Below are 19842 nucleotides of genomic sequence, written 5' to 3' on the forward strand. Positions count from 1 at the left end.
AGCACAGACCGCTGCTGGACCTCACTCATTGTATCTACCAATTAGAAAAGAAAAGGACCTATTTATGCATACTGTTTTCTGCCAGCTAGTCAAACCTCTAATCAGACTCATTTGTCACTCCTTACTCCATGAACTTTGTACAACAACCTTTCAAACAGCACCTTGTCAAATACATTCAGGAAATCTAAGTATAGTACTTATACAGGCTTATACTTTTTTCCACAGTGCTTGAAACTAATTCAAAGAACTTCAATAAATTAGTCAAACTTGATTTCTCTTTTACAAAACTTTGCTGATTCTTGCTGATTTCCTTGAGTTTTTCTTAGTGGTCACTGACAACCTCTTTAATGACATTGCAACTCCTTCCCCACAACAATCTAATGGACATGTAGTTACCCATTCTGTGGCTCACTTCCTTCTTGAGTTATTTTTGATAGTTTTCAGTTTAACTAACTTTTCCAGAGTTTATTAAATATTGGTATATTTATGCCAATGCATCAACCTGCTCATTAGCAACCTCTTATCAGGTTTATCAAGATGTGTGGACTTGTCAGCCCACAAATCCATCAGTTGCCTGGTGATTATAATTTCTAATTTCATTAAGTTCCTCTCTCACTCCCATCTCCTGACTTAAAGCTCTAATCATATTGTTTCTTTTAAATGTGGGCGACAGCAAAAACAGAAGCAATATAATTCATCATTATATCTGTCATTTCCTTATGATCTACTACGGACTCCCCATTCTTATTCACTGAAAAACAAAACACACTTGATTTATTTTATACCTTTCTAAATACCTATAGGAATTTTGTTATCTGTTTTTACATTTCTAGTTACCTTCCTCTTATAGTTTCTTTTTCTCGATTAACCTTTTGTTATTCATTGCTGTTCTTTATACACTTCCCAATCATCCGAATTCTATCTCATCTTTGCATTAAGATGCATTTACCTTAAGTCTGATGATGTGCATAGCTACAGATGAATAACTTTTCTTTATAGCAGGAATACATTTATTCAGAGTATTCTGAAATACCTCTTTGAATGCATGCCACTCTATTAATCCATCTCCTATCCTATTGACTTCTGAGTTAGCTCAACTTTTTTGTTCATATTGCTGCTCTCATTTAAGTTTGAAATATGAGAGTTAGACCCACTACTCCGCCAACTATGTTTCAAACCAAGTATAATTCAACCATATTATGATAGGTGCACCTAGGGACTCTGAGATTATTAATTAATTGTCACATTACACATTATCATGTTTAGTAAAATTTTCTTTCACATGGGTTCCAGAACATGCAGCTGTCAGAAATGATCTCTGAAGCATCTATTAACTCTTCATCAAGGCTACCATTGTCAATTTCATTTTTCCACTTTGTATGTAGATTATAATTATTCCCATCTCTTTATCACAAGCACCCAATATTTATTTTTGTTCACTTGTCACTACACTGTGGCAATCATTAGGGGTCTGGCAGGCTACTTGTACGAGCAACTTCTCGCCCCAACTACAGAGGAACCTCAATTATCCGGCATTCGATTATCCAAATATCAGATTATCTGGCAAGATCACAAGGTCCCGATGCTTGGTTAAATTATATTATCCGGCATTCGAATATCCAGAATTCGATTAACCGAACAAAATACTCCCCACCCGTGTCCTTTGGATAATTGAGGCGCCTCTGTATTTCACATCTCCTCCAAATCCACTCTGACCTTCTGAACAGAGTTAACTTCTAACTATTACACCAAAACCATCTTTGATTTAACAGTGCTATCCCCCCACATCCTATTCTTCTTGAAGAAGAATATACCCATCTCATATACACCTCAATATTCAGGATTGAATCCTTGTCATCCTGCAGCCATGACTCTGTAATTAGTTATCGCAATGTGTGCTATCATTTTGCTTCTTTTGTTATGAAGGCTGTTCACAAGTGAATGCCTTTAATTTTGTCATTGTCATCTTTGTAACATCCCGTCTTGATTATTGGTGTAATCATAGGTCTATTCCCATTGTTGCTTCCTTCATTTTTTCAACTTCATTTTCCATATTATTATGTTTCTCACAGCTATCAAAGATTGATTCTACATTATTTAGTTTACAGCCTTCTCAATTTCCTGAGTTACATGGTTTTTGAAACTATCAGAGGCCCAGCCTGGTTCAGGTGTAGACAAGGAGAAAGTGAGGACTGCAGATGCTGGAGATCAGAGCTGAAAATGCGTTGCTGGAAAAGCGCAGGTCAGGCAGCATCCGAGGAGCAGGAGAATCTTCAGGAAGCCCTTCTTCAGACAATCCTAGTGGTGAGGTCCCACCTTTTTCAGTACTGATGCCAGTACCCAATGATTTGGCAGAAAGTTCTCCCACACCAGTCTTTGAGTAATGCATTCATTTCGCTCATCTTATTTGCCCTACATCAATAGCTTGTGATTTAGTTAAATAATCCAGAGATTATTACCCCTGGGCTCTGCTCTTCAATTTGGTACTTAGCTTCTCGTATCATCAAACCAGAAACTCTTTCCTTGTCCTACTTAGGTCATTGGTGTCAACATGGATCATGACAGTTGGAAATTCCCCATCCCACTAAAACTTCCTATGCATCCCTGAGCAGATGTATTGAATATTGGTACCAGTAGGCAATACAGACTTCTGGAGTTTCTTCCTCTGGATGGTAAATCAGGATCTTGCATTGGGGAGCAGTGGTGGAAGATAGAACCGCTCAGAGCTGATGAAACGGCTGCCTTCTGAGTAATGTCCCTTAACTACAGTTAAAAGGTCTAACTAAGCTCGAGTCCCGATATTTGGAAAGTTTGAACAAGGATTAAAGCTTACAAGCTGGTTGACAGATGTCACAAAATCTAATCAACTACAGGATTAAAAAGCAAGATACTCATTCTCCAAAGGAAAACCTTCTTGGCAATTTCATAATAATGTTCCTATTGGTGGTTGGTGTAAGATTACAACTTAAATATTTTAAAAATAATATACATACAGATATAGATACCAAATGTTCAAAGTGTAGAAATGAAGAAAATATTTCAAATATTTACAGAGAACTGGACAATGTCTAAGAAGTTCGGTTATCACGAGTTTGCAATAATTCACTTACTTGCTGATAATCTTGGCTCGTTTTGCACCAGAGAAATTCTCCAACTGAAGTGATTCTTGAGTGAGAAAAGCAACAGCCAAGTGAAAGTAGTTGTTCCATAACTGTGAATTAGACAGTAAAAGAAAATAAGCTAAAAAGTAAAGCCACCAGTGAAAGGAGACATGGAATGATTACAAATCTTGAATACTGCCAAACAACTTTTCAAACATTGAAAATGACCTTTTATAAACAAGGAGTCTCATTTCCTTTAGAAGTAAATTATTGCTGAAAATTAACCAAAAAGATAAACAATCCTAAAGATTTTTTTTAAGTTTCTTTCAAACCCACCTTTCAGTTGCATCCTATCCTTAATTTGGCATTCAATTAAATATTCAAATTTAGATTTCCTGTTTCAAGCAGGCTTTGCACACCTGAGTTAAGGTCCTTCAATCTGATTGCCTACCAGTTGACAATGGTTGCAGCTTCGCTGTACAGGGCACGACACTGAAATAGATTATTAATTAGTACAAGTTCCAGCACAAAAGAAGCAACTGCAATGGCTTCAAAAATGCAAATAACTGTAATATGTAAGGACTGCAAAATCCAGCCAAATATTTTAGCATCTTGCAACATAAGAAGATTGAAGTGTAATAAACAGAAGCAGAAGGCCATCAGCCCCTTCGAGATGATTCTGACGAGAGTCACTGAACTCAAAACATCAATTCTTTTCTCTGCCAGATGCTGCCAGACCTCTTATTTCGTCATCACTCTCTTTTCGCTTGAAATTGATGACATTTGTATTCTAAGATTTAATATAGGTAAGGGATGGTGATGCCTTTAAAAAGTATTGGTGAAGGAATCCTCAGGCAGCTGAACATATGCTCAATTTTGCATAAGGAAGAAACAGAGCCATAAGACCCAAAATGGCAGGGTAGGTCTGATACCACATTATAGCTGGTCGGTTAGCTTGGGATACTCATGCTAATGTCCTCACAAGCATTGCATGCACCTTTGGAAATGACAAACAGTACCCATACATACCTTACCCCTTGTGTTTTCACATGTTCACTGATTCTTACAGTGCATAGACCATGAGCGTGATCAAGCAATATTTTGTAGATATAATATTCAATTCCCAGAATACTTAGTAATTTCAAATCCAGAATACTTATTAATAAAAAGAGCATGTGGTTCAATTGCACAAAATGAGTATTTCTGGTGTGATGCCTTATTTTTGTAAAGCACTACATTTGGTAACTCACCGTGCTATGAATTTTGTTTTCACAGAAAGTATGTACAAAATAAAGCATTAGAGGGCATGTTGGGGAGTTTGCAAAGAATGCTATGCTGTAAAACTGCTCTGTGATATATTAACAGTACAATCAGAATAAACTTTCTACTTCCTACTTCTCATTGTAATTATGGTCTTTGCTCTTTCATAGTCATTCATTCTTTACACGAAAACAGAAACTGCTATCACACTTATACAATCTCAGGAAAGACTACTTTTAAAAATGAATTTGAATTCTCAGTTAATTAAAATACTGCACAAGAGTTCACATTCTAAAAAAAAATTACTGCATAACAATTAAACAAACTGTAAACCCTATCATTTATGTCCAAAAATCTGAAGAAGACATTCCCTCTTTTCATTTTGACTTCCAGCCAAGAGTTGCCCTATACATTACAGGAGCTTGAGAATTTCTTCACCACTTCTGGGATCAAATCTAGGTATGTTTCTCCTCATTGTACTGCTGATTCCAAAATATGTGATGTTGCAAGATCCGTCCACTTGTAGTTGGCCAGATAACTATTGTTTCTGATAGTTGTTGACCATTGGTCTCAGCACACAATACTAGTAACTTTTGCTCATTCTTTGAGCCTGTGTAAAAACAAACAAACAACCCAAAAGACTACCTCGCTTGCGACTCTTCCCTATGGCAACAGGGGACATGCTGGGATGTCCCAGACAAAGATGCAAACAAATCATACACAATTTTCAAATTTGTGCTTTGACCTGAAAAGTGCGTAGATGCTGTAGGAACTTCCTTTATTTACCAGTTTTATCTGCAGTTTTCTTACCTACCTCGGTTGCATATCCTCCTATTCCTACTAACTAAACCTATACCATTTCCTAATCTATGGGATGCAATTGCTTCCTAGATCAAATGCCCCCAGATAACTCTCCCTTTCTTGGAGGCCTCAGAATATAGATTCCACCTATATAGCTCTGACCTGGGTTCCCTAAGTTCTTCGAGATGCGATTCTCTAAGATGTCAATACTTTTCATAGGCTCTTATATGACTCTTATGCTGAAGAAAGTGAGGACTACAGATGCTGGAGAGTCAGAGTCGAAAAGTGTGGTGCTGGAAAAGCATAGCAAGTCAGGCAGCATCCGAGGAGCAGGAAAGCCTGAAATGTCGACTCCCCTTCTCCTTGGAAGTTGCCTGACTTGCTATGCTTTTCCAGCACCATACTTTTCAACTCTTTTATTGAAGACAATGGTTAGATTGTGAAAGCTGCATGAGAAATGTCTCAGTCCTTCACCATGTTTTATAATTTCAGTATGGAGTTATTAAAGTATGAATTTAACTTAATCTACTGCTTCACATAATGTACACCTAAATCATATTCACATAATCAGACACCAACAGAGGTCTATTGCTGAATGCTAATCTAATTCTGTTGCAGTTAAAGAACATTTCCAAGATGCAATTTGACAATTTTCTTATGAATCATCTAAAATAAGATGACTGGCAATCATATTACTAAGAATCACAAGAATGATGCCAGTACATTTTATTCATTCAAGATATGCTAATTCATTTGTAGATTTAACATACAATTATAGTGAAAAAATCTCTCCAGTAGGGAGGATCAGACATGTTTATTCAAATGCCTAGCTTTGACCTCAATCTCTTGAATAAAAATAAATATTGGCAAATGTCACAATTTGATTAATGATAATATGCTTTTGTAAGCACCAATGCCTGGAGTACAAAAAAACAGCGTGCTTACAATAGTGTGAAATGCTGAGAGTTTAATGTTTTATTATGTGAAAAAAGATGTTATTTTAAAATTTTTCAAAAGCAATGGAGAAGTAGACAAGCAAACAAATGGAAAATACTAAACAAAAGCTTTTCAAGTCATTTTATTCACTGTCACCCAGTTGCTGGGTCAAATTCTACACAGGTATACCTCCATTCCAAACGCAGCCATGTGCTATTAATTTAGGACTGGTAGATTTCAAAATTGCCAGTAATTCTGGGTAGAGGTTAGATGTTGTTTACATGCTTCATTAGGAAGCTGCTCCTTACTTTTCAGTGTGTTTGGAAGAAGGGCAATTGTATCTTTACCCGAATACAACTTTTACAGTTGGCTTACTCTGCAGAAAAGACCATTAATTTATATAATTCAAATATGAAAAGAAATGCATCATGCAAAATGTAGAAATAAATTCATGAAATGTAATTTACCACTGGATTATAAACCTGCAACACTACATTCCTAGCAATTCTGCATGACACAGATAACAGTGGTTCAAGAACGCACCGCACCACCACCTTCTTATGGGCAATTAGGAGCAGGCAGCAGATGCTGGCCTTACCGATAACACCCATTCCATTGTGAATGAAAAATAAAGAAATAACTGATAAAGACAGGAACTGTGGTGCTTTTTTGTTAAATCTATAAATCAATTAGTATAACTTGTATGAGTACAAGGGAGTGGCATCAGTCTTGATTTCTTATAATGCTATTTTATTCAAAACAAATGTTTGCAGTCCAAAGGTTAAATTACAGTGCTCAATTGTAACTTACTCAAAACTCATTCACTTACATGGTTAAAACAGAGCCCAGGGAGACAGCTTACAGACTTTTACCAATAGTAGTGAACTCTATCTCTCCATCACTTGTCTTGACTCCCACATTTACTACTATCCAACTGAGTCTTGGATGAGCTTCAATTTCATCTAATTAAACAGAGAAAGTGGAAGCTGTGTTCTTAAGTTCTTTCAAAATACTGTACTTTGATCCCTTCTCTGGATGCTGTTGCAGATTATACCAGACTTTCCAAACTGAAATTCTTCATTAATCTTGTAGCTGTGTGACAAACCTAATATCTTCTCAATCAAGAAGATTGCCTTGTTTGACCACCATAAAATTGCAAGTATCTGCCTTTCTTCAGCATATCTACTGCTACAGTCCTGATTATGACATTTAAATTACCATTGTTCTGCTGTTGGCTTCTGATCTTTCATTCTTCATAAAGTTCAGATTATCTAATACTCTGTTGCCTGTATCCTGTTCTACACTCAAGGCTGCTCGGTCATCACTTTTGTGCTTATTACCCCACACTGTCCTCCCATTATCCAAGATCTCCAATTATCTTCCCAATCCCTTAATCTGTTCAATGCTTTAGCCTTCCTTATCTCTATCACATTTTCTAGCCATACAATCCTCTGAAACGTCTTAATTTATGTGATTTCAACCTCTTGTGTAACCTTACTCTCTCCACCTACAATTGGCAACCATGCTCTAGATGCCTCATGTCAAAGCTTTGGACCTTCCTCCATGAACACATCCTCTTCCAGCCCTCCTAAAAAAACAACTTTCTTAGCTTGATTTTAGTCCTTTCTCCTAATATGTCCATCTTTAGTTATACTACTATCTTTGAATGTTCTACTGGAGTTTTTATTACTAATCTGTATTCATTTGGCAGCTATCTTTTTGATTAGACTACAATAACCTGGACAAAAGCAGTTGATTTGTATACATAGCTTTTTTTTTTATAACAGAAGTGCTAAACTGAGGATTCCTCTACTTTTTATGCCAAAAGTACACCTACATTGCTTATTCCTACCTAAAACAAGAAGTCCTGAGGGACAGTTCAAGAGTTCTTCACTACAGGACATTGTTGAAGTAATGTCCTCTTCCAAACATCTTCAAGAAATGTTTCTGTACTAACATAATAAAATGCTTAAAGATGAATTTTAGTAGATCAGATGATAATCTGTTTTAGATCATATCCTACAGAAAGCATTCACTTGTTGGTTGGGAGAAACAGCATCCCTTTCAGGGCACAAAATCTAATTATTCAGTAAATAGAGTCTCAGGCCATTCAACTTAGGCATAGTCAATTTACTTATGCAAAGGTAGTATGTAGCACAGGATCTTTAATCATCCAAAATCTCAATATATATCTGCTTTGAAACTGTGACACATTGCATTAAGAGGTAGCAGCTCCACAACAGAGATTATGTTGGCAATTTCCAGCCATTGACTATTATAAAAAGCATTTTTGGATATATGAATACATTGAGGAAGTCACAAGCAAAACTTAAATCAACAATAGAACTGTTGTATCTGTTTAACTTTACTACGCTAGACATGTTACCGTGTGGCCAACCACCAACCCCCCCCAAGGACATGCAAGCCCTGGACCGCCTCTACCACCAAATCCAAGTCACCCGACAACTGGAGGAAAAACGCCTCATCTTCCGCCTTAGGACCCTTCAACCACACGGTATCAACATCGACCTCAGTAGTCACCACTTCCACATTCCTGATCCAACCCGGCAACACCCTCTTAGCCTGTCCTCTCTGTCCATCTTCCTTCCCACATATCTGCTCTACCCGCCCCACCGACCTATCACAGTTACCCACAACATGCATCCACCTATCGCCTTCCCATACGTTCACCCCAGCCCCACCCTCCCGAACATCTCAGCCTCCTTCTGCCCCAACATTTGTGATGAAAAGTTTTTACCCGAAACGTTAACTTTCTTACTTCTCATTGGGCCGAAGGGCTTGTTTCCACACTGTAGGGAATCTAATCTAATCTTGAATGCTACCTGACCTGTTGTGCTTTTCCAGTGCTACCCTTCTCAACTTGGACTCTCCAGCACCTGCAGTCTTCACTTTCTCCTTGTTTGTTTGTCAAGCAATATTGACCAGGTTTCAAAGGTAACTTGTCATATGTGAAGTACTTTACATATCCTGACAACATGAAACACAGAAATGGAACCTTTGGTTCAATAACTAGTCTAAGCTCCCTCACTCACATATTAGACAGTTTGAATGGAAGTGGGTTTCTGCGTAATTTATCACCGAAAACAGGCTGGAAGGTCTAGCAGTGACTGTAGAGAAACCAATATGATCATGCGTAACAACTAATTCAAATTGCAATTCACTAGCGGATGCATAGCATGTCTGCAGCTGAACTAGTGAAGGAGACTCTGTTTACAGGTAGAGGAGAAGATTTTAACCTACTGCGAATCCTCTTACAAGGATGCCTTCCTTGAAGAAGCTCTCTTCCTCCCTATACAAGGATTTCAGTGAGTCCCTCTCTCACTGCACACCCCAGGTCATCTCCTCTGCACAGAAGCTCTTCAGCCACGTTCTCAAACAGACCCACTACCACAGCCACATCTCCTTCCTCAACACCTGCCTACGGAACCGACTGATCCCGCACGGACTCCGGACTACATTCCGACCAACAAAATTTGGACCCAACCAGGACAACCAGTACCTACAACAAATCAGAAGCCTCCTTCCTGAAGAAGGGCTTCTGCCCGAAACGTCGATTGTCCTGTTCCTTGGATGTTGCCTGACCTGCTGCGCTTTTCCAGCAACACATTTTCAGCTCTGTCTACAGGTATGCATTATTCATTGAAAAACAGTTAAGAGTTTGTTTTTTCTAATCCGTTACTTCCTTAACGTCCTTCCAAAAGACTATTCCCATGCAAATGTACTCTAGTTCCTCACAACTGTCAGTGTCCACGTGCATAGATCCCTGAAAGTTGCCAACCAGGTTGATAAGGCGACATATGGTGTGTTAGCTTTTATTGGCAGAGCGACTGAGTTTCAGAGCCATGAGGTCATGTTGTAACTGTACAAAACTCTGGTGCGGCCGCACTTGGAGTATTGCATACAGTTCTGGTCACCGCATTATAGGAAGGTTGTGGAAGCATTGGAAAGGGTGAAGATGGGATATATCAGGATGTTGCCTGATATGGAGGGAAGATCTTATGAGGAAAGGCTGAGGGACATGAGGCTGTTTTTGTTAGAGAGAAGAAGGTTGAGAGGTAACTTAATAGAGACATACAAGATTATCAGAGGATGAGATAGGGTGGACAGTGACAGCCTTTTTCCTCAGATGGTGATGGCTAGCAGTAGGGAACATAGATTTAAATTGAGAGGTGATAGATACAGGACAGATGCTAAATGTAGGTTCTTTACTCAGGAGGAGTAAGGGTGTGGAATGGCCTGCTTGCAACAGTAGCAGACTCGCCAACTTTAAGGGCATTTAAATGGTCTTTGGATGAACAGATGGATGATAATGGAAGAGTGTAGGTTAGATGGGCTTCAGATTGGTTTCACAGGTCGGCGCAACATGGATGGCCGAAGAGTCTGTACTGCGCTGTAATGATAATGAAAAGAAAAGAAAAAACATATGATCAATGTATGGTAAGATTTTAACCCATGGACTTGAAATGAAATGTTCATCATTGCACTTTTAACTGATATGACATGCCATTAGTTTTCTCGTGATCTCCAAGGATTTAGAAAACAGTAGAATACACATTTATCAAACTGTGACTTAAAGTGGTTTATAGAACTGATTCAGAGTAATGAACGAACACATGCCTTTATAACAGTAGCATAACACATGGAAATTCTTTTATATGGGGATTCATTTGGCCCATTGATTTGCATTGTGCTAGAAGTCTGATAATATTTCAAATCTTCTGTATCTGTGATCAGTAAAAGGACAACATACAGCATCAAATAATATAGCTATAGCTACTTTTTCCAAGATTAATTACTACATTTAAAAAGACATTTAGACAGGAACTTGAAAGGGAAAGGTTGAGAGGGATATAGACCAACATAGGCACATGGGACTAAATCAATTTAGGAAATCTGGTTGGCATGGTTGAATTGGGCCAAAGGGTCTGTTTCTGTGTCGTATATATAGAACATTACAGCGCAGTATAGGCCCTTTGGCCCTCAATGTTGCGCCGACCAGTCATACCAAAATGAAGCCCATCTAACCTACACTATTCCATGTATGTCCATATGCTTGTCCAATGACGACTTAAATGTACTTAAAGTTGGCAAGTCTACTACCGTTGCAGGCAAAGCATTCCATACCCTTACTACTCTCTGAGTAAAGAAACTACCTCTGACATCTGTCCTATATCTATCACCCCTCAACTTAAAGCTATGCCCCCTCGTGCTCGCCATCACCATACTTGGAAAAAGGCTCTTCCTGTCCACCCTATCTAACCCTCTGGTTACCTTATATGTCTCTATTAAGTCACCTCTCAACCTTCTTCTCTCTAATGAAAACAGCCTCAAGTCCCTCAGCCTTTCCTCATAAGACCTTCCCTCCATACCAGGCAACATCCTAGTAAATCTCCTTTGCACCCTTTCCAAAGCTTCCACATCCTCCTTATAATACTTCTATGACTTGTGGTGACTAGCAAAAGTGACTAAAAAACCAAGGAACCGTGGATGCTGGAATTAAGAAACACAAACAGAGATTAGTGGAAAAACTCAGCAAAACCATTTTGCTAAGTTCTGAAGTCCACAGTTCTGAAGAAGGGTCATGGAGATATGCAGCATGGAAACAGACACATCAGTTCAACTCGTCCAAGACGACCAGATATCATAAATAAATCTAATCCCATTTGCCAGCATTTAGGCCATATCCCTGTAAACCCTCCCTATTCATATACCCATCCAGATGCCTTTTAAACATTGTAATTGCACCAGCCTCCATCAATTCCACTGGCAGCTCATTCCAGACATGCATCACCCTCTGTGTGAAAAGGTTGCCCTTTAGATCCCTTTTAAATGTTTCCCCTCTCAAGTTAAACCTGTGCCTTTGAATTTTGGACTCCACTGCCCTGGGGAAAAGATCTTGTCTATTTACCCTATCTTTGTCCCTCATAATTTTATAAACTTCTATAAGGTCATCCCTCAGCCTCTGACACATCAGCCTCTTCCCCATAGCTCAAACCCTCCAATCCTGGCAACATAACTTGTAAATCTTCTCTGGACCCTTTCAAGTTTCACAACATCTGCAGCAGGGAAACAAGAATTGCACGCAGTATTACAATTGTGGCCTACACAATGTTATGTACACCTGCAACATGACCTCCCAAGTCCTAGACTCATTGCACTGCCCAATAAAGACAAGCATACAAAACGCCTTCTTCACTAGCCTATTTACCAGTGAATCCACTTTCAAAGAACTAAGAGCCTGCACTCCAAGGTCTCTTTTGTTTATCAAACGTCCCCAGGACATTATCATTAAGTCCTGCAGCATTTCACATTTATCTAATTAAACTCTATCTGCCACTCTTCAGCCGGCCCATCTGATCAAGAACCTTCTTCACTGTCCATACACCTCCAATTTTGGTCTCATCTGCAAACATACTAACCATTTCTCCTACGTTCACATCCAATGAAACAACCCTGCATGGCCATCTTCTACCATGGAGTCATAGAGATGTACAGCATGGAAACAGACCTTTCGGTCCAACTCGTCCACGTCGACCAGATATTCCAACCTAATCTAGGACAACCTGCCAGCATCCGGTCCATATCCCTCCAAATCCTTCCTATTCACAGACCCATCCAGATACCTTTTAAATGTTGTAACTGTACAAGCCTCCACCACTTCCCCTGGCAACCCAATCCACACACATGCCACCCTCTGCGTGAAAACATTGCCCCTTAGGTCTCTTTTATATCTTTCCCCTCTCACCCTAAACCTATGTCCTCTAGTTCTAGACTCCCACATCCCAGGGAAAAGACTTTGTCTATTTATCCTATCCATGCTCATGATTTTATAAACCTCTATGAGGTCACCCCTCAGCCTCTCAACCTCTCCCTATAGCTCAAATCCTCCAACCCTGACACCATCCTTGTAAAGGCAAAAGTGAGGTTTGCAGATGCTGGAAACCAGAGTTTGGATCAGAGTGGTGCTGGAAAAGCACAGCAGGTCAGGCAGCATCCAAGGAGCAGGAAAATTGACCTTTCGGGCAAAAGACCTTCATCAGGAATAGAGGCAGGGTGGAGAGATAAATGGGGGGTGGGTGGGGCTGGGAGAAGGTAGCAAAGAGTACAATAGATGAATGGGCATGGGGATGGAAGTGATAGGTCACAGAGGAAGGTGGGGGAAGGTAGCAACGACACAATTGATGAATGGGGTGGGGATCGAGGTGATAGGTCAGAGGGGAGGGTGGAGTGGATAGGTGGGAAGTGAGATTGGTAGGTAGGACAGGTGATGAGAACAGTGCAAAGCTGGAAGGTTGGAACTGGGGTAAGGTGGGGGGAGGGGAAATGAGGAAATTGGTGAGGTCCACATTGGTGCCATTGGGGTTGAAGTGTTCCGAGGAGGAAGGTGAGGCGTTTTTCTTCCAGGCGTCGGGTGGTGAGGGAGCGGCGGTGAAGGAGGCCCAGGATCTCCATGTCCTCGGCAGAGTGGGAGGGGGAGTTGAAATGTTGGGCCACAGGGCGGTGGGATTCATTGGTGCGGGTGTCCCGGAGATGTTCCCTGAAGCGCTTTGCGAGGCGGCGTCCAGTCTCCCCAGTGCAGAGGAGACCGCATCAGGAGCAACAGATACAATAGATGACATTGGTGGATGTCCAGGTAGAACTTTGATGGATGTGGAAGGCTCCTTTGGGGCCTCGGATGGAGGTGAGGGAGGTGGTGTGGGTGCAGGTTTTGCAATTCCTTCGATAGCAGGGGAGGGTGCCAGGATGGGAGAGTGGGGTTTTGGGGGGTGTGGACCTGACCAGGTAGTCACAGAGGGAATGGTCTTTGCAGAAAGTGGTGGGGAGGGAAATATATCCCTGGTGGTGGGGTCCATTTGGAGGTGGCAGAAATGTCGGCAGGTGATGCGGTTAATGTGGTAGGGTGGAAAGTGAGGACCGGGGGGGGGGGGGGGTTCTGTCCTTGTTATGGCTGGAGGTGTGGGATGTGGATGAGATGCATTGGAGGGCATCTTCAACCACGTTGGAAGGGAAATTGCGATCTCTAAAGAAAGAAAGAGGCCATCTGGTGTGTTTGTGTTGGAACTGGTCCTCCTGGGAGCAGATATGGCGGAGGCAGAGGAATTGGGAATACGGAATGGCATTTTTGCAGGAGGTAGGGTGGGTAGAGGTGTAATCCAGATAGCTGTGGAAGTCGGTGGGTTTGTAAATAATGTCAGTGTCAAGTCGGTCGTCATTAATAGAGATGGAGAAGTCCAGGAAGGGGAGGGAGTGTCAGAGATGGTCTAGGTGAATTTAAGGTAGGGGTGGAATGTGTTAGTGAAGTTGATGAACTGCTCAACCTCCTCGCAGGAGCACGAGGTGGCACTGATACTGCCATCAATGTAGCGGAGGAAGAGTTGGGGAGTGGTGCCGGTTAAAGTACAGAAGATAGTCTGTTCTACGTAGCCGACAAAGAGACTGGCATAGCTGGAGCCCATACGGGTCTCCATGGCCACCCCTTTGGTCTGGAGGAAGGAAGGATCTTGAAGGATGTGGAGGTCATGGGTGGTGTATCGAATGTATGCGTGGAGTTCCTGGACTGGGGGGGGTGGGGGATAGGACAGTATCGAGGTAGGTGGAGCTGAGTTTGGTGGGGCAGGAGCAGGCTGAGACAATGGGTCGGCTGGGGTGGTCAGGCTTGTGGATTGTGGGAAGGAGGTAGAATCAGGGGGTGTGGGGTTCCCGGACTATGAGGTTGGAAGCTGTGGGTGGGAGATCTCCTGAGGTGACGAGGTTCTGTATGGTCTGGGAGATGATGGTTTGGTGATGGGGAATGGGGTCATGGTCGAGGGGGCGGTAGGAGGAGGTGTCTTTCAGTTGGCGTCTGGCTTCAGCGGTGTAGAGGTCAGTATGCCAAACTACCACTGCACCCCCTTTATCCACTGGTTTTTTGGTGAGGCTGAGATTGGAGCAGAGGGAGTGGAGGGCTGCCCGTTGTGAGGGTGGGAGGTTGGAGTGGGGGAGGGGGATGGAATAGTTCATCTTCCATAGTTACACCGGCACCACTCACCAACTCTTCCTCCGCTACATTGATGACTGCATCGGCGCCACCTCGTGCTCCCGTGAAGAGATTGAGCAGTTCACCAAGTTCACCAACACATTCCACCCTGACCTTAAGTTCACCTGGACGATCTCTGACACCTCCCTCCCTTTCCTGGACCTCTCCATCTCCATTATTGACGACCGACTTGACAGTGACATTTTTTTTTTTACAAACCCATTGACTCCCACAGCTACCTGGCTTACACCTCTTGCCACCCTACCTCCTGCCAAAATGCCATCCCATATTCCCAATTCCTCCACCGTATCTGCTGGTGTTCCACCACAGAACACACCAGATGGCCTCCTTCTTTAGAGATCGCAATTTCCCTTCCCATGTGGTTGAAGATGTCCTCCAACGCATCTCATCCATATCCCGCACTTCCGCCCTCAAACCTCACCCCGCCAATCGTAACAAGGACAGAACACCCCCGGTCCTCACTTTCCACCCTACCAACCTTCGCATTAAATGCATCATCCGGCGACATTTCTGCCACCTTCAAATGGACTCCACCACCAGAGATATATTTCCCTCCCCACTCCTTTCCGCTTTCCGCAAAGACCATTCCCTCCGTGACTACCTGGTCAGGTCCACGCCCCCAACAACCCACCCTCCTGTCCTGGCACCTACCCCTGCCACCGCAGGAATTGCAAAATCTGCACCCACACCTCCTCCCTCACCTTCATCCAAGGCTCCAAAGGAGCCTTCCACATCCATCAAAGTTTCACATGCACATCCACGAATGTCCTTTATTGTATCCGTTGCTCCCGATGCGGTGTCCTCTACATTGGGGAGACTGGACACCTCCTCGCAGAGCGCTTCAGGGAACATCTCCGGGACACCCGCACCAATGAATCCCACCGCCCCGTGGCTCAACATTTCAACTCTCTGTCCCACTCTGCCGAGGACATGCAGGTCCTGGGCCTCCTCTACCGCCACTCCCTCACCACCCGACGCCTGGAGAAAGAACGCCTCATCTTCCGCCTCGGGACACTTCAACCCCAGGGCATCAATGTAGACTTCACCAGTTTCCTCATTTCCCCTCCCCCCACCTTACCCCAGTTCCAACCTTCCAGCTCTGCACTGTACTCATGACCTGTCCCACCTGCCAATCTCCTTTCTCACCTATCTGCTCCACCCTCCCGTCTGACCTATCACCTCCATCCCCATCCCCATTCACCTATTGTACTCTTTGCTACCTTCTCCCCAGCCCCACACACCCCCCATTTATCTCTCCATCCTGGAGGATCCCTGCCTCTATTCCTGATGAAGGGCTTTTGCCCGAAATGTTGATTTTCCTGCTCATTGGACGCTGCTTGACCTGCTGTGCCTTTTCAGCACCACTCGGATCGAAACATCCTTGTAAATCTTTTCAGAACTGTTTCAAGTTTCACAACATCCTTCCAATAGGAAGGAGCCCAGAATTGCACGCAATATTCCAAAAGAGGCCTAACCAATGTTCTGTACAGCCACAACATGACTTCTCAACTCCTATACTCAATACTCTGACCGATAAAGGAAAGCATACCAAACACCTTCTTCACTATCCTATCTACCTGCGACTCCACTTTCAAGGAGCTATGAACCGGCACTCCAAGATATCTTTGTTCAGCAACACTTCCTAGGACCTTACGATTAAGTGTATAAGTCCTGCTAAGATTTGCTTTCCCAAAATGCAGCACCTCGCATTTATCTAAATTAAACTCCATCTGCCACTTCTCAACCCACTGGCCCATCTGATCAACATTTCATTGTAATCCGAGGTAACCTTCTTCAATGTCCACTACACCTCCAATTTTGGTGTCATCTGCAAACTCACTAAGTGTACCTCTTATGGTCACATCCAAATCATTTATATAAATGACAAAAAAGTAGTGGACCCAGCACCGATCCTTGTGGTACTCCACTGGTCACAGGCCTCCAGTCTGAAAAACAACCCTCCACCACCACCCTCTGTCTTTACCTTTGAGCCAGTTCTCTATCCAAATGGCTAGTTTTCCCTCTATTCCCTGAGAGCTAACCTTGCTAACCAGTCTCTCATGGGGAACCTTGTCGAATGCCTTACTGAAGTCCATATAGATCAAGTCTACTGCTCTGCCCTCATCAATCCTTTTTGTTACCTCTATCAAAAAAATTCAATCAGGTTTGTGAGACATGACTTCCCACGCACAAAGCCATGCCTTTTCAAATACATGTACATCCTGTCCCTCAGGATTCCCTCCAACAACTTGCCCACAACTATGTCAGGTGCACTGGTCTATAGTTCTCTGGCTTGTCCTTACCACCTTTCTTAAATAGTGACACCACGTTTGCCAACCTCCAGTCTTCCAGCACCTCACCTGTGACCATCAATGATACAAATATCTCAGCAAGAGGTCCAACAATCACTTTCCCACAGAGTTCAAGGGTACACCTGATCAGACGCTGGCGATTTATCCAATTTTATGCATCTCAAGACATCCAGCACTTCCTCCTCTGTAATATGGACATTTTTCAAGATGTCACTATTTCCCTGCATTCTATATCTTCCATGTCCTTTTCAACAGTAAATATTGATTCAAAATACTCTTTTAATATATCCCCCATGTCCTGTGGCTTCACACAAAGGCCGACTTGCTGATCTTTGAGGGGCCTTATTCTCTCCCTAGTTACTCTATTGTCCTTAATATATTTGTAAAAACACTTTGGATTCTCCTGAATTCTGTTTGCCAAAGCTATCTCATGTCTCCTTTTTGCCCTCCTGATTTCCCTCTTAAGTATTCTCCTACTGCCTTTATACTCTTCTAAGGATTCACTCCATCTATCCTGTCTATACCTGACATATGCTTCCTTCTTTTTCTTAACCAAAATCCTAAATTTCTTTTGGAGAAAGTGAGGACTGCAGATGCTGGAGATCAGAGTCGAGAATGCGGTGCTGGAAAAGCACAGCAGGTCAGGCAGCATCCAAGGGGCAGGAGTTTCAGGCATAAGCGCTTCATCAGGAACAGTCATCCAGCATTCTTTGCAGCTACCAGCGTTTTCTTTCACCCTTCCAGGAATATACTGATTCTGGACTCTCGTTATTTCATTTCTGAAGGCTTCCCATTTTCTAGCCGTCCCTTGACCTGCAAACATCTGCCCCCAAACAGCTTTTGAAAGTTCTTGCCTAATACTGTCAAAGTTCGTCTTCCTCCAATTTAGAACTTCAACTTTTAGATTGGGTCTATCCTTTTTCATCACTATTTTAAAACTAAAATTATGGTCACTGGCCCCAAAGTGCTCCCCCCACTGACACCACTGTCCTGCCTTATTTCCCAAGAGTAGGTCAAGTTTTGCACCTTCTCTGATAATTACATCCACATACCGAATCAGAAAATTTTCTTGTACACACTTAACAAATTCCTCTCCATCTAAAGCTTTAACACTATGGCAGTCCCAGTCCATGTTTGGAAAGTTAAAATCCCCTACCATAACCACCCTATTATTCTTACAGATAACTGAGATCTCCTTAAAAATTTGTTTCTCAATTTCCGTCTGACTATTAGGGGGTCTACAATACAATCCCAATAAGGGATCATCCCTTCCTTACTTATCAGTTCCACCTAAATAACTTGCCTGGATGTATTTCCGGGAATATCCTCCCGCAGTGCAGCTGTAATGCTATCCCTTATCACTCCCCCTCCTCTCTTGCCTCTTTTTCTGTCCTTCCTGTAGCATTTGTATCCTGGAACATTAAGCTGCCAGTCCTGTCCATCCCTGAGCCATTATGTTTCTGTAATTGCTATGATATCCCAGTCTCATGTTCCTAGCCATGCCCTGAGTTCATCTGCCTTTCCTGTCAGGCCTCTTGTATTGAAATTGATGCAGTTTATCAGTCCTACCTTGTTCTCTGCTTTGTCCCTGCCTGCTCTGTTTGCACGCTTCTTTTCTCAACTGTACCAGTCTCAGATTGATCTCTTTCCTCACTAACCCCTAGGTCCCACCCCCCACCTTACTAGTTTAAATCCTCTCGAGCAGCTCTAGCACATCTCCCTGCCAGTAGTTTAGTCCCCTTCCAATTCAGGTGCAATCTGTCCTTCTTGTACAGGTCACTTCTACCCCAGAAGAGATTCCAATGATCCAAAAACGTGAATCCTACACCAGCTCCTCAGCCATGCATTCATCTGCTCTATCCTTCTATTCCTACCCTCACTAGATTGTAGCACTGGGAGTAACCCAGCTATTACTACTCTCAAGGACCTCCTTTTTAAATTCCTGTCTAACTCTCTATATTGTCCCTTCAGAATCTCAACCTTTTCCCTTCCTATGTCATTGGTTCCAATGTGTACAATGACTTCCTGCTGGGCCCTCTCCCCTTTGGAAACATTCTGCACCCTCTTTGAGATATCCTTGGTCCTGGCACCGGGGAGGCAACACACCATTCTGATTTTTTGCTGCTGGCCACAGAAACGTCTGTCTGTGCCTTGGACTAGAGAGTCCCCTAACACAATCGAGCTTCTGGAATCCAACATACCCCTCATTGCATTAGAGCCAGTCTCGATACCAGAAACTGTTTGTGCTACGTTCCCCTGAGAATCTATCACCCCCTACATTTTCCAAAACAGCACACTTGTTTGAAATGGGGATAGATTAGATTACTTACAGTGTGGAAACAGGCCCTTCGGCCCAACAAGTCCACACCGACCC

At 42.5% G+C, this 19842-nt stretch overlaps 1 protein-coding gene across 1 annotated transcript in view; it reads right to left on the reverse strand.

Moving 5' to 3' along the window:
* Positions 1 to 19842, reverse strand: part of dock1 (dedicator of cytokinesis 1) — a 575757-nt gene that overhangs the window by 140088 nt on the left and 415827 nt on the right. Inside the window, exon 34 of the mRNA XM_043713153.1 lies at positions 3111 to 3211. Coding sequence (XP_043569088.1) covers positions 3111 to 3211 — 101 coding nt within the window. The remainder of the gene's footprint in view (positions 1 to 3110; positions 3212 to 19842) is intronic.

The sequence above is a fragment of the Chiloscyllium plagiosum genome, chromosome 22, assembly GCF_004010195.1.
Source record: "Chiloscyllium plagiosum isolate BGI_BamShark_2017 chromosome 22, ASM401019v2, whole genome shotgun sequence".
NCBI classification, from domain to species: Eukaryota; Metazoa; Chordata; class Chondrichthyes; order Orectolobiformes; family Hemiscylliidae; genus Chiloscyllium; species Chiloscyllium plagiosum.